The sequence below is a fragment of the Embiotoca jacksoni genome, unplaced genomic scaffold (assembly GCF_022577435.1).
Source record: "Embiotoca jacksoni isolate LCO1_2020_lvr unplaced genomic scaffold, fEmbJac1.0.p SCAF_3, whole genome shotgun sequence".
Taxonomy (NCBI): Eukaryota; Metazoa; Chordata; class Actinopteri; family Embiotocidae; genus Embiotoca; species Embiotoca jacksoni.
This window is the reverse complement of record NW_027185381.1, coordinates 13,492,848-13,508,866: the sequence shown is the minus strand read 5'-3', so window position 1 is coordinate 13,508,866 and position 16,019 is coordinate 13,492,848. Positions and strand designations below refer to the sequence as shown.

General features: G+C 41.2%; 1 protein-coding gene across 1 annotated transcript in view; it reads right to left on the bottom strand.

The window, feature by feature from the left end:
* The window catches only part of dennd4a (DENN/MADD domain containing 4A), a 24,272-nt gene extending 8,253 nt beyond the window's left edge, over positions 1-16,019 (bottom strand). The window contains exons 1-20 of the mRNA XM_069163313.1: positions 15,819-16,019; positions 11,119-11,443; positions 10,687-10,933; positions 10,520-10,589; positions 10,225-10,394; positions 9,152-9,390; positions 8,982-9,048; positions 8,780-8,838; positions 8,520-8,664; positions 8,045-8,220; positions 7,591-7,691; positions 6,473-6,691; positions 5,897-6,042; positions 5,408-5,428; positions 3,664-3,797; positions 3,202-3,334; positions 2,634-2,840; positions 2,384-2,512; positions 2,129-2,273; positions 792-914 (exon numbers count right to left, since the gene is read on the bottom strand). Coding sequence (XP_069019414.1) covers positions 792-914; positions 2,129-2,273; positions 2,384-2,512; positions 2,634-2,840; positions 3,202-3,334; positions 3,664-3,797; positions 5,408-5,428; positions 5,897-6,042; positions 6,473-6,691; positions 7,591-7,691; positions 8,045-8,220; positions 8,520-8,664; positions 8,780-8,838; positions 8,982-9,048; positions 9,152-9,390; positions 10,225-10,394; positions 10,520-10,589; positions 10,687-10,933; positions 11,119-11,429 — 2,842 coding nt within the window. The 5' untranslated portion in view covers positions 11,430-11,443; positions 15,819-16,019. The remainder of the gene's footprint in view (positions 1-791; positions 915-2,128; positions 2,274-2,383; positions 2,513-2,633; positions 2,841-3,201; positions 3,335-3,663; positions 3,798-5,407; positions 5,429-5,896; positions 6,043-6,472; positions 6,692-7,590; positions 7,692-8,044; positions 8,221-8,519; positions 8,665-8,779; positions 8,839-8,981; positions 9,049-9,151; positions 9,391-10,224; positions 10,395-10,519; positions 10,590-10,686; positions 10,934-11,118; positions 11,444-15,818) is intronic.

Below are 16,019 nucleotides of genomic sequence, written 5' to 3'. Positions count from 1 at the left end.
GGATCTGACTGAGAACCTGAGGACACTAATACCGGAAACCTTACTGCACCACAGATATGTCAATCAAACCAGGCATGTTAACAAATATACCTCTTTTTCTAAAATAACAAATTTTGTTATTGGAAAAGATTAGTGCTACTGTTCATGCCAACATGAGGCTTTTGCAGTGGGAAGGAGGAGGGAGAATTGGCCTAATATCTAATTAATCATGGAATCAATTTCAAAATGACCACCAGAAATACCGATCCAAATTAGTGAATTTATCTGATGATATCATAATTGCTTATGGAAAAATGTATTGACTTTGTATTTCATGAGAAAAGTTCAACAGTAATCTATTGGAGCCAGAAGTTTTTTGGAGCCAAACCCTATTGCTCAGTGGTATTGCACTTTAAAGCACTTCTGCATTGGCCTCACTTTTCAGACCTGGACACGTTGTCTATTTCTATTATAGTCTATGCTTTCCACTGATCTTTGAGATTGTAACTTTTAAAATTTGGAGGTAATTCTTGGTACTGGCGCTTTTCGTTTCTTTATATATGGTCAGATGTCTGATTGAAAGCAGAAGGTGCAGAGTACAATGAAGGAAAAACTATTTAACTGGAGTACAGTGCCATTTAAGCAGAGAAATGCAAAAATAAGGTTTATGAATCATGTGATTTGACCACTTTTAAATTAAATTAAAGTAAATTAATTCAAATCAATCATAGAGAAATTGAGACACCTGGTACTATTAAAGACTGAGTGTGAAATCGATGGGAGAAGAGAGAAATAGTGCTCTGTCTTCCTACCTGTACTGAATCCATCATCACTGGAGTCCATTTTAGTGAAGTCAGTGTCGATGGAGGTGCGCTCAGCAGAGTCATTAGCGCTGTCCAAGCTGCCATGACTGACTGTGTCGAGGTCACTGCCATCTGAAGGGAGATAACAGAAGAGAGAGGAGATGAGAGGCAAAACAAATGACAGTGAGCCAACAGGTTATGAGACCACAGCCCAGTTCGTGTGAGAGCACTTTATAAAGACTCACTGAGAAGTGTTGTAATCATTATCAGCCACTGCAAAGATGCAGAAATGTTCTGATTGCCTAAGAGCCATCATCGTGATTGAATGTCACCCAGCATAAAAAGATTTGTCTTATTTTTAACTCAAAGGGGAGCACAACAAAGAATGAATGAATCATGTTAAATTACATGTTAGTTTTTCACAAACTACAAATTCACAGAAAAAATAACTAAAGGATCACAATACTTAACATGGTCATGTTTCCATTCCTGGAGTTTTCCCTTTGTAAAGTGAATCAATTCAAAATGAAAACAACAACAACAGCAGCACAGTACATGGTGCACAGCATGATGTTTTCATTCGAGCCCCTCACACAACATGCCATTATGGTAATGAGAGTGTCTTTGGGAAACTGTGGGAGTTAAGGACGACATCAAGAGCAACCTGTGTGTTGTGACTGCTGGGGGGGAAAACCTCCTTGCTCTGTTTAATTAGTGTCATTAAAGAAATGCAGACTGGGAACAATATATGCTGGAGGAGGATCGAGGTTGGATAAACCTTGTTAAGAGACCAGGAAGGAGCCTTGAATAAATGACTGCTCCCTCGTGATCACTGCCATTTACATGCATTCATTAAGAACTACAGTAGCTATCAAACTGATAGCTACTGTTATCTAGCTATTGAAACTATCAATCTGCCATTTACTTAATGTTGTTGGCAATTGAAAAGTAAATACTACTGAACTTATAGAGTCTTGGGTATAAAGCAATGACTCTATTGCATGCAGTCAGTGTAGGAGTGCATGATACACTGCACGTCAATTTAGAGGCTTGTGTAGTATTTGTGAAACATTACAAGACAATTTTAAATGCACACATAAACATCTAATTTTCTATGTATTTCTAAAAACGTAATGATTGAAGGCAGCTTATTTCACCCTTCTAATATTCACAAAAACTTGTTTTAACTTGAGGCAACACTGTGTCAAATGCTGTTCTCTAGCCAGATGGTTATGAATATCTGTGTGGTTATCAGCTGAAATTATCTTCATGTCTGGTATTGTGGTTTATCAGACATCAATAAAAACTTACTGAGGGTCACTGAACCAGGACGTTTGTGCTCTTACCTGACAGCTGAGGATCTCTGTGAGGAATATGTTGTTTTCTCCCTGCTTGCTTGAACTGCAGCACACCAAGGACCACGTTCCTCAGCTTTCCCCACAGAAAGTAGCCTCCTCTGGTGGTGGAGGGCCAAGTACTCTCTAACACCGCCTGGAGCAGGGAAATATCACATTACAATGTGGAATTTAAACTAAACAGTTAAGTGTAGAGTCAAATTAGTTTATTTCTTCCTGTTTATATGTTTAGGTTAAAGCACACACCTTGTTATAGTAGCCATAGGTGATAGCATTGGGTTGAACTCCAGCCTTCTTCATCTCAAACAGGACCCTGACAGCCAGGACGGGCTGGCTGTACTGGCCACACAACTGCAGCAGCACACGGTAACACACCTGTGACAGAATACCGCCATCATTTTAATATTAAACATATGCACTGTAGTTATTTCAGAAAAAACACCATTCATTTATATCTAAATATCTGAGTATGTTTTTATACATCGCAGTTTCCTACCTCATCTGGAGCCTGCAGCTTCTTGTCTTGCATTTTCCTCAACACATCATAAGCTGTGCGCAGAGCTCGCACCTTCGAGTGGCAGTTGCCGACGAATCCTGGCAAGCAGATAAACCAGAGGCCGTAGCACTGGCGCAGCAGACACTTGGACCACATCTGAGGCATAGATGAATAGGTTTTGGCCATCCTTTGAGCTGATTTGATCTCCTGCGATAAAAAAGACCAGATGTAGAGATGATTCTTTGCCCTTTCACGACTAGATTTACATTTTGCATTCACATTTATACCAATAGCATTATATAGAATATGTGCAGATGCAAGATAGGGACAAATTGCAAATACAAAAAAAGATATTCTCAAACAAGGATCAAATCTGACATTAAACCTGACAAATATTCATGTTTGTCAGGTTATGTCATTATAAGGTTCCACAATGGGGAAAAAAAACATAGATAATCTTTTAAAAATAAAAATAATTCTTTACATATATGGTATTAAAGAAAGTCATCGCTCACCTCTAAGCCATAGGTCAAAAGTAATGGTATTTACTGATTTTAATATGGCTGACCTGTTTAGAGCGTCTGAAGATGGCTGTAGGGCTGGCTGGGCTGCTGTGCCGTGAGGCAGTGCCTGCTGATGAAGGGTTTGGTCCCTCCAGAGGCTCCAGAAGCTCAGCATTCAGCACAGGGAACCCAGAGTAGCTGCAGAAAGATATGTACTCACTTATATACCAAGATATCTAAAATAGACATCAGTTCCACATAAACAGTGGCAATCCAAGAGACATGCACAATAGTTTGTCTCTGATACTTTCTAGCACCGACATATGAATCCAAAAGCAATATCTTCTAGCTAAAAATAGCCACAAAGCTTTGCAGCAGTGACAAATCCTTCAACAAGAGCCATTACGCTCCTTCTACAGTAGCATTTATGTGCACCCAGTGTGTATGAGAAAATGTGCAACAGAGTAAAAATAGAGAAGCAGTCTGTCTTGTATCTGTCATTTAGAGATCGATCAGCAGTGTGATACCTGTAGCACAGAGGATGTTCCTCTCCCTGTGGTAGAGGAGGCAGCTCGGGAGGGTTTATATAAACCGTGTGCTCACTGCGCTGGGACTCATCCAGTTCAATCAGTCTGGCGTCCTCTGGCCTTTCACTGTCCATCTGGTTTGCAAGAGAAACACATTCATCATTGTTCTTCATCTTTCCTCTTGCTAGAAACACAAATCCAAAGGTGCTATTACTGCTGCCTGAAGGCTCATTGACATCTGAGCCCTCAAATCTGATCACATATGAGGCTCAGTGAGGACAAGTGGATGTCACTAATGAGACCGTCTGCAGCAGAAATACGGCCTATGACCCAATTCCATTTATCTAAAGGGCTCTGCCAAGACAGAAGCTTGATCCCGTGAATCCTTCAAGACTCAATTAATCCAGGCTGCAGTGACCTGGACAAAATTGATGCCTTGTTGCTCTAGGGACACAAGACCATTTAACTGTACTGCTTTGGCAGCACTCCTCAATACGAAACTGCCACATTTGTTTCAGCTCATAACTGAATGATCTGTTCTTTGGAGACATGTGTAATAAAAGTTCCACTGCCTGCCTGTGAACAACAGCACCAACACAGAGTAGCATTAAAAAGCTTACATGTTCTTTTTTTTTTTTTTAGGAGAAATAAGCACCAAATATTTGTCTGTCGGATTGTAAAAAGCCTTCTATGCTGATGCTCAGTCACTTGGCTTATCTGAATTGATTACCAGCTTATCTAGGGCATGAGTTTCACTAAAACGTTAATATTATGGCAGCAGCTGACGAGTTCCCCAGTGGTGCTGCATTACAGAGTTTGTTCCACTCAGTTGAGTGGATGATTCAGTCAACCGACTCTCACTGACCTGTTTGCCCTCACTTCGATTCTGCTCAGTGTTTCCTCGCTCGCTGCCCTTCCTCTTACACCCAAGAGGTCTTTCTCAATCACCGCATTTGTTGTCAACCTCAGCAGCAATGATGCTGAATGAATCAATGCTTCCACTTCTCAGTAACAACCGCAGCGACCAATAATGCAGGACTTCTAACTGTTCACACAGGATGTAAATGTGACTTCCTGATTGCACAAGTTTGCAAGAACAGAGGGACACAGAAATGGTTTTGGAGGGGAGGGGGGTGTTTTTTCTTTGTGTGTGTGTGTGTGTGTGTGTGTGTGTGTGTGTGTGTGTGTGTGTGTGTGTGTGTGTGTGTGTAACAAAACATGTTGACAGGTTGTGTTCATAAAAGCTGTCAAATCTGCAATTAATTTGTCCAAGCTAACAATGAGCACAACTTGCCCACATCCCACAGGACTGTGACAAAAAAGCTCAAAACATCACAGTAAATAGGGGTTGTCAGCTCTGCCTTTTTTTTTTTTCCCCGTTTCCCTTTGTCATTCCTCTGTATTACAGTATATTGCATGCAGAGTAATCACAGAAAATGTCAAAGCCCGTATTATTAACCTCATTGTTTCATGACTGAGAGAAGGGTCAGGGAGAATGAACTGAGCAGTTCTCAGATCTTTCTAACATCTCCTGGTTCGGCCATGCAGATTTCTGACAGCATGTACATCCTCAAATTCAACACCTTTCCTGTGTCTTCCCCACTTTCTCGTACACACACACACAATAAGAAACCCTCCTTTTGATTAGGATCATATCAAGTGTCACTGCCACTAAAAGTGTTACAAACATTTACAATAACAAACACAGAAGGTTTCAACTACAACACAAGTTCTTGTGGCTTACCTTGCCTCCCGTGGTGAATAACTAACAGGCAGAGGCCACAATTACAAACAAAGGAGTAGAGAGGGGTGACAAAAGAGAGGCAGAAAATCAGACAATAACCAAAAAGAAAGCAGAAAAATATTCTCAAAAAGCAGGAAAGAACAGGATTTGGAATTATAGATGAGAAAAGATGGTATTGTTAATAAGAGGCTCAAAGGACGCTTGGAGTGTTAATTACTCTCTGTTCATTTATATTAGCTGCTGTTACTTGCTTATTAACAACTTGAAATTAAATGAAGGCCACAATAAAATGTTAATTGGGAAGACAGCATGTGATTAATCTTCTCTCTAAATGCCTCAGCTTTTTTTTCTTTTTTTTTTTTTTCTGCAAACGAATGGAGGGCAGACTAGATATTGTTAACGGAGCATGTGTTCCTACACAGCCGAATGGATCTGATGAACTGTCTGCGACACCAAAAATCTATATTAAAGATTAGCTACAATCCTCACCTTATCAACACACTCATCAAAGAAAGCCAGGCTGGCGTCTTTATCGCTGACAAAGGAGCACTCCTCTATGAAACGACTGAACATTTGAGTTTTGGTCATGAGGGAGTAAAACCTCTGATGGGAGCGATCTCTGCTCTTCAAGAAGCCTGTAAAGAAACACAACATCATTTAATTTTAAAAGTCAAGAAGTGAGTATTAAAATCAGTATCGTGGTTATAAATTTAGATTCCTTTATGGGTTCAACATGTTGACTTAACCAACATTTACAGGAAATAATACTGTTGTATAAAACAAGTTGTTCTCTGCTGCTCTGCTTGCGTAACAGCACACAGATGTGCTGGGACATTGTGGTATTAATCATGGCGGCCTCTCTTACTTGTCATCTGAGCCTAATTTCCACTGAGGCTTAAGCTAAATCACCAGAGTCATGACAGCAGTGATTCAGGGCAAAGTTTTGATGCAGCACTCATGGCATAACCCCCTGACCTACTGCAGCACTAAATCACAGGGGCAGGGAAACAATAACTTGGTGATTACATGCAGTAGAGCATTTTACAGGGTGAGACTGAAACATGCCTTGGAGGTCGAAGAGAGAGCTGGCGTCGGTGGTCTTCTCAGACGGGGCTTGGGTGATGGGCAGCAGATAGGAGCGGTAGCCTCGTAGGATGGCCGCCATGAACTGCAGGAAGGCCTCCTGGATCTCCAGCTCGAGTGTGTGGAGGCTTTTCCCGCCGTTCAGCTCGCTGTCAGTCACCTGGTGGTCCATCTGCACATCTTCACGGTTTAACTGAGCACCTGCAAGCACAAAACAGCAGATAAAAATAGAATCTGTAAGCACATAAATAACTTTCAGTTAGGATCAAAGCAGGGGAAAGACCAAATGACCAACGCAGTCACAGTATCGTGGCTAAAAGTACAGCATTGTAAACTGGCCAAAAATAGACCATCTGACATCACATTGTTATATTTTAATCTAGGTTAGGTTAGGTTAGGTAGTTACTTTATTAATCCCCGAGGGGAACATTTTTTGCTACAGCAGCATACAGAAGCAATAGATAGTAATAGAACAATAGAAAAGCAATAAAATAGCAGTAAAAACTATGAAATATAAATATAAAATGCACAGTATATACAGTACAGTATATATCTATATATATTATATACAAACAACCAAGAAACACAGTCAACAGTGTTATTGTTATGTGATAGATTTTGCCAGAGGTGAGTTATTGTACAGTCTAACTAATCTAAAAAATCAAAAGTAAATCCGGCACAATCAAAGAGCTTTCTAGGCTAGGGTTAATTTGTATCGATGTTCAACCATTACAATGAAAGCAATCCATGGTCTGGATTTTACGACGGACATCCCATAATAATGTTGATCAATATACATCCAGACACATGACAGGCTGAAATTTGAGTGAGGAGTAAAAGCAATTCCGGGAATCACGGTAAATTACTATTTAAAGTACAGTATTTAAAGTAAAGAGGCACGTCAGGAGGAGCGAGTTTACCATAAAGACTAAATGTCACGTCATTAACATCGTGGGTTGTTTTTACTGTATGTAACAGTGGCTAAATCCAGTGAGTTTCCTGTAAAGTCGACGCTACAGGCTGACTCAACAGACTCGTGTCTCCAAACCTAAATTATTCATGAAACCACTAATACAATGACACAGCATCATTGGACTTACCCTCAGTGAGCTGCTGATGGAGTTTATTTAGGGCATTCAGGAGATGTTTGCAGGCTCTCCTGGGCAAGATTTTCCACGTTAGCGCCTTCTTGTCATCTTTTCTGCAGGCACACCATATGGTTTTCATTACACGGGAGGACAGTCAAGAAACATTGCAAAAAGATATAGAGGGAGACAGTTTCACTGACATCAGCACTGACAAGTTAATCTCTTAAAAAAAACAGCTTTTGAATTGATGTGGGAGACCAGCTTTACCCGAATGTGCTGTTGTGTACAGCGTTATTTCACATTCCAGCTCCTATCGTTACATAATAGGCTTTTACTGACAGATACTGATAACCCTAGGAGTATCTTTTAAAACCAGACCAATAAAAACCTAAAACATGGAAACATGATTTTCGGCCTTTGAAGGCAGCCATCCATCACAGACTGCTTGAAGTCAGGGGTCACTTACTGGGAGATGGTGTTGGTGTCCAGATCCACACAGCTGATGTCAGCTGGGGGCACGTAAAGGTCAAAGTATCTGGAGTCCACACCCACGATGAAAGGGCACGGCGCACTGAGCACATCAGCCAGGGCCAGCGGGCACAGAGGGATGTAAGGACATGGCCAGTGGAAGGGAAAGATCATCTGAAATGGGGGGCACATATGCATAAGTACAAACATTGCAAGGATGAAAGATGAGATTTTAGCTCGGTTACTCAAACTTTATTTCCTTCTCCTTTTTGAGAATTTCACTGCACATGCACATTTTTTAGATTGTTTTTTGAATTGTTCGCCACAATAATACAGAGAGTCTTCTTTGATGTAACTATAGGTAATTCAGTGAAGCTGCAGCTCTGCCTCATCCACCATTGCATGTATAATCACATTAAAACCCACCCACTTTAGTGTTTTTATCTGGAAAAGTGGAGTGGCAAAAGACTTACAGACACAAGAGCCTCGGTAACACTGGTGAGCACAGCTGGGCGGAGGGAATGAACCAGAATCTTGTGCTCTGTGACAGCCAACACAAGCAGAGTGGCTGCATTTTTTGGACCCAGATTCAGAAGTAATGTAGAGAGGCTTCCACCACTACAGCAAAAAAAAAAAAAAAAATACACACAAACAAAGGCAGATGGTTCCAGATTAGGATAGCAGCAAATACAGAGTGTTGTCAGATTATAATTTTGCAATTTATTGATGTTACCTAAGAGGCAGTGGAGAGGACACAGGTTGGCTCAATATGAGGCTGTCATGTGGAGACAGCTGTGGAAGAAGCACAGAAGAGCATCAGTGGGTGGATGATTTCGTTGATGGCTTCATTGTGTCTAAAGGCATTCATGTTATTTCAAATAAAACAGCCACACAGAAATGAAGTCGTTTCTTCATTCGGCAAATTTTAAGCTCACCTGCACGAGGATGCGTGGTCTTTGTGTGGAGGGAAATGGCACATTTTGCATGAAGTGCGAGATGTGCCTGTGAGTAAAAAGAAAATCTGTTAACAAGGTGGTAAGGGCATCCATTTCTATTTTCAAGATTAAGGAACAAAAGTTTCTGAAAGACTGTAAAACTTGCTAACTTTTCAATAGGCAGGGCATGTGGTCCAGAGATGGAATATCGGTAGAGGAAAGTGAGAAAGCTCCTGAAGGACTGGAAGAAGGGCCAGTGGGAGAGTAAACAGATGCTCTTGTTGCTGTAAACATTTCTGGTTCCATCAAGTCCGAGACCAGAGCTTGGCAGGCCGAGCTGTGAGCGCTGACGCTCAGACAGGTTCTCCTCTGAGTAAGGCTCATAGAACTGGATAGCTGCTCCGTACACCTGCACACACAGGGATTGAAATGATGATCAGCATAATGAATACCCAATACATGCATAAGGATGCAAACTTTACAAAGACAAACTCCCCAGTAGCCAAAGGTCCTTTGAAATGACGCGTTCAGGTAAGATGTTGTGGCAGCTTCACTAGAGAATGTTCATCATAATAAATCAGCTAAATCATGCGCAGTGCTTTGAAGTTCCTTCTCCCCGATAAATAAACACATCATTCCAGGCATGAAGTGCCAGGAGACTAGCCTGCAGACTGGAGGTTGCAGGGAAGAAGGAGTGGGCACTGAGGCATTCAGCATTTAAAACTTGCGCACCAGCCCAAGCGGTGCGCATGAGCCATCCATTATTCAAAGGATGAACTGCAAAAAAAATAAAAAATATTTTATGCGGCATTGCTTTCAAAGGCTTACAGCCTTTTAGTATTCCAAACATAGCCTGTAGACCATTTCTGATTCCAGTCAGAGTTTAGAAGTTGATTAAGATTGTCTGGTATTCTCAGAAATACAAGTGCAGTTCGTCAACAAACTAATCCAAGAGGGATCCTCATGGACAGTGAGAAACAGAGGGGGAGATAAAGATGGAAAGGCGAGCTGAAATGAAGCAATTAAAGGAGAATGTGTGTACAAAAGGACAAAAAACTGATGCCAACTTTGGGGGAACTCCTTCATTAATGATGACGCAAATAAAATTTAGCAGGACTCTGAAGGGAGTATTGGTTTTCTTGGCAGTGGTTTGTAATGTTCTGTGTCCCAAAAAATTGAAAGAAACATTACGAGAAAAAGAAAGAAGGTTAGTAGAAACACTGACGTAAGCAGGTGGTTATACCTTTTCTCCAGAGGCCCCCGTCAGTACAAACGTGGAAAAAACTGGCAGGGAGTGTTTGGTGTGAGCTGGCCAGCACTCGATCATTGCCCCCATAGGCAGGCAGAACATAGGCACTGACTCAGGCAGTGGGAAGGACTCGTAGTCCTCCTTGGGGTACCTACACAACAGACCTGGGCACAAGTACAAACAACTCCATCAGATACAGCCTTCATCAGGATACTGATAATTACTGACACAGATCCTCAATCCAAGGTCTTTTTCTTTTGAATAAAACAAATTGTGTCCTGCTGTTTACCTGCTTTGTATGCGATTGCATTTGCTTTAGCCAGAGACTTCTTGTAACACAGGTAGACTGAGGATCCCCACTGGAACATGGACAAAGACATCACAGATTAATAAAAACCTGAATTATTTGTACAGACACACAGGATATATGCGAGTATCTTCAGGGCTGTAACCTACCATACTGCTGTTGAGGTTCTTGTCCACCTTGCAGAAAGTGTGAGGGGGCGTCTCCCCCTTTCCAGGAATGATGATGCAGACATCAGTGACAGCCAGTGAAGTATGGGGCTGGCTCTTTGGGGCGCGGCGGTAGGTGATGTAGATGCGTTGGGAGGACGAGCTGCTGATGTTGGCCGGGCGACCTGAGGGTGTGGTCTGGACGATGTGACATCCAGGCTTCAGCTTCTCTTTCCACTCATACAGAACCCTGAAACATAACACAGTGTTATATGATGTTTTAGAAAACTGAAAAGCGTTGATAAAATATTCACTGAAGAGATGTCACGTTAGAGAATATGTTTAAGAGCAGATTACAGTGACCCAAGGCATAGCAGTGATTAGTGGAACTGGGTGAGTAAAGGGTCAGTACAGTGACTGAGGATTATTCCTTACCCAAGATCTGTCAGTGGAGGCTTATCTCTGCCTCGCTTGAAGCACAAGAAGATCTGCGGGCACCGGAGGCTGGCTCCATTGAGCTCTGCAGAGAGGCCTGAGGGGGTGCTTTCCACACAGGTGAAACCCAGGGGTACCTCTTCACCCAGGGAGCGAATCACCAAGACGACATCGGTGATAGGGGCTTTGGGTTTCACAGACTTGGGGCCGGCATCATCAAAGTGCAGATCCTCCTCAAGAGGCTTGGATGAGTCGGTGAGGCCGGCAACCACAAAGTAATCGGCTACACGGGGCCCTTTATCCTCCATCATTTCCCATAACCACACTGTGGGCGGGAAAGGAGAGGGGAGGAGATGTGAGGGGGTTTCTATTGTGCATTTTAATCATATTGCAAAATGTACTCTTTAAAAACAAGTGGAAAATGGGTTTTCACGAACAAGAAACAATCATCACTGCATCACCTTCAAAATTCCCATCATTAGTACACTGTATTAATTGTGTTGCTGCTCCAATTATTGCATGAAACAAGGGAATAGAGACACAATGCAGCAAGTAAAATAGACACGTTATCTACATTAAAAATACATATTACACCGATGAAATGGCAAAATGTAATGAGAGCATCTGGAAGCATTTAACGTGCATTCCTGTCTGCAAAAACATAATATTTCATCCAAAAAATATAGGAGGGCTTACGACCAATGACCTTGCTATATACCATGACTGATTATGTAAAATAAAACATGCCTCTCTAGGGAAAAAATAAACATGTGTGGAAAGAACTGCAACTAGGCATTCACAAATTAAGAAAGGGCGCAGTCTAGTGCAGCAAACAGCTTTTTCTGAGCTTCTAGCGAGGTAACATTCAGACAGCATTTATTCTGGGCTCAATAATGTCGTCAAAAGGAAAGGAATAGAGGCAGCGCCTGTGAATCAGCTTTACCACAAAGCATGAAGCCCTGGAAGCCCTCTCTGCACCGGGACAGTTTATTGTACTTCAGCTGAAGAGCCTGCTTTATCTCTCTCAGCAGTTCCTCCACACTCACTAGCAAACTGATAAACAGCTGCCTATTATTTCCCCCACCGGGATGTGTGGAAGTTGGCATGAATGTGTCCCCTGTGCTGGATATGTCGCTGTCAGGGAATCTTGGCACACAAGAAGCTGTGACCATATCTCACCTACTTACGACTTTGGCTTCCATAGGCTTTAAAGCTAATGGGTCTATGTGTTGTGTCTCCCTGCGGCTGTGTGATGGGACGGACAGCTAAACTCTGCTTACAAGCTAAGATAATCTATAGAAACAAGCATCCTGCAGCTTTTAAACAGTCAGGCTGACGGATGAGATAGACTCAGCCATTTCTAACTGACCAGTGAGAGACAACATGTAAATTTAGGCATCTGACTGATTACCTTTCAAAACAATTCATCAACATTCAGTCCAATATCTTTCCTATTTCATAAGCCTGTTTGCCCCGCACATCAGTAAGAGCCAGTTTATAAATCATGACTCACCAGAGTGGTAGAGCTGCTTATGGCCTTACAGTCTTTTAGTGCACATTTGTTTATGTAAAATGTTCCCTTCATAGCTGACGGCTGTTTTGATGGAAGTTATTTGGGCTCTACAGTGTTGAGGGGTATGCTTGATGACTCAGAAAGACAAGAACAGAAAAAAGTTTTCAGCTTTTTCTGACCTCCCTCAAGGCTCCCTCACTGTTGTCAATACTGGATTTTATTTAATGCTAAAATATGGGAAGACGGATTGCAGGAGCACTCGTATTTGTTCTTTTAATAATTACTCCGGTTCTCAAATATGATTCAGGAGCTGTACAATCAAATTCAGAAAAATATGAAGGACCAGAATGCGACATAATGACACATATTTAAAGTTGTTGCTTAACTTGTCTTGTTGTAATTTTCTCCACCGTTTCTACTTTTCATCTTATTGGATAGCATAAAAATATTAAAATGAACAGACTAATAGAAAAACTTTTCCTTTTCTACATTGATTTGTCTTTGAAAGAAGAAATATGATGCCCCCCTTTTTTCTGTATGACATGGATTATACTGTATTGTATGGAGGGGTTGTTCTGATAGCAGAAAATGTCTGCAAACCAAACACATTTCACAAGCTGTCCTATCAGGACTCCCCAAACATAGGCTGATCAAGTATCATGTATACTATCAGTTTTGATAGTCGCATACTTCGCATCGTCACTATAAAAGCTTCTAGGCTGCTTATCATGGAGATATCGCTAAACACATTAATTATGAAAAGGAAATCCTTTGTAATCTATGTTTTCAATCCATTTCATCTAAACAGGCTTAAAGCCAACATGATTCTGTGCAGCTCATCCACCTCTTCTTCATTGTGACACAACACCTAAGTCAATCTGTAAAATACCTGCTCTCAGTAGGTATTGCATGAATGCAGCTAAATATACAGCTGATAGCATGGCAGATGTGTCGCGTAATACTTGGGAGATTTAGGATTAAATATAGATGTAATCTCCACTTCCAACTACCTCGACATCCATCGCTTCTATTCCTCCCCCTCAACAGGAAGCAGAGGACTAAAATTATATCAAATCCCCTCCATAGCAACAACATTAAAACTGAGCAGTGAACTGAAGATGGAACATTTCTCTCTCTGATGCTGATACCAGCCGGGAACATTGTTCTGGTTACTTTTACCTGGAACAATGTCGACTAACTGTCTGTGTCATTACCAAAGACGTGTTCTGTTCAGGAAAATCTCTGAGAAACGTGATTTAAATGTTACAAAACGAATGCATACCAAGTTAATCTCTCAGTGAACAAGCCTGTCAACACGACACGACAAAGTTAATGAAAGATAAGGGAAAACACTTCCCTTATCTTTCATTAACTTTAATTTCGATCTACATAAAATTTCATAACTTTGAATGTTCAGTTCGTCAATCTAGAAACATTTGTTTTCTAAAGTCCCTTCGAGATCTGCTACAGAGACAGAAAGCCTTTAAATAAATCTGACTTGAACACGCATGACGTTTTTTTTGCAATGTGATTTTCAAATGTCTCCTTACTCTGTCACTTCTTGCAGGCAGTCCTGTGTTAGCTCAATCCTGGAAGTGAGTGACTCAGGGTCTCCCCAGAAGCTGCAATCTTTTCATTCACCACTGTTTTCGTCAAAATAACGGGACAAATAAGGACATGGCGGATTTCCTCTTCTTGCCAAATATTGAACTGACTTCCCTATTCACATTCACTATTGGTTTTATGAGTCATCTCAAACAGTCAGCTTTGCAGTAATTTTTTTAACCACTTGTGCCACAACGTTTCTAGCATTCAGTATAATCTCCCACTGAGGGAAGATTTCTCTCGAGCTGTCTGAGAGCATTACAGCTTATTTTGTATCGTCTACTCTCAGCGCTTCATTTAACATTTTCTAAATAGCCTTTTATAGTTTACATCATTCGTTTCCAGCACTACTTTAAGCATTTTCCCTTGTTTAACCAGACGTTACTTGGTATCTTTCACCTTGTGGTTTTAACTGCCAAAGTGTTTGCAGGTGAAACAGTCTCATTTAAACTACAATATTAAACATGGTTTTGTTTGAAGCACAAACATTTCTAAATGCTGATCAGAATGATGTTACACTCAGTTTGGAAGTTATGAGGAGTTTTTTTCATTTGAAACAATATAACTGATTATTTACCCGCAGTGTCTTGTGATTTTTTTTTTTTAACGCCTGGAGCATTTCTTCCTTGTTTTCCAGAAGTTTGACATTAAACAGTTAAAAAATTATCCTCTCTCTGCTCTGTATGAGGGTTTGTGATGTGAAACAGGCTTTGTGCCTTTCACTGAGTATCACAGACTTGTTGTAATGATGGCCCAGGAGACAGAGGCCGCTGGACAGTCAGGCCCAGGCTGTGCAAGGATTAGAGGGCTGTGTCAACAGCAGGGGGGCAGGGAGGATGGGCAGTCTGATCTGGGAGGGAACCACCACAACATTTCACTCAGCATCTGTTCCCTTTTATCCATGAAGACAAACCTTACCCTCATCAGCCATTTGAATTCCTTATGTTTGACAGGGGGGACCCTGCCTACTTGATGAGGAAACACACGCCCAAGATAAACAGAGCAGAAAGATGAAGGAGAAAATCCTCACAAGGTGGTGCTGGAAACAGAAAAATGCTAAAGACCCCTGCATGATGAGTATGCAAAACCTGCATCGCGTGCAGAAGGAAGATTTGGTTAACCATAGAGCTAGCAAATGGTCCTGTGAAAAAACACAACTGACCACAGCGGCCACAATAATAGAGGGGGTTTCTCATCTGCCCACCGCTGAAGAAGCCATCTTATGGAGCATCTACACGGGATGCAATGAAACAAGCCTCCATATGACTTCATTGTAACCAATGGGCGCACTGTACACACAGCAGATCACACATAGGCAGCGATGCTTTCCCATAAAACAATACATTATGTTTTCAATGCATAAAGCTAAACGACAGAAATTTCACATCGGTGAATTAACCTGATCAACAACCCAACATTAAAATCGAGGGATCACGTTAATGAAACCTAACATTCATCATCACAAAGGAGATATCACAATATAAAATAATAAAACGAGACAGCTTAGTTAAAGAGACTGTGTGAGCGTCGTTTATTCTTATTCTCAAAAAAAAAATAAAAAAAATAAAAAAAATCTACTCACATCACGACGACTGAAAGATGATCTGTCGGAATTAAACCCAGATTCCTGTTGAGAAAAAAAAAATCCTGTGTTTGCTCCGTCTGTTTTTGTTTTACCTCTGTCTAAATTTGCTAGCATAAAAAAATTAAAAAATAATATGAATTCACAGTGGGTAGGACGGATCTGAATAGACGGTGTAGTCCCGAGAAGGGCTTTATCCAG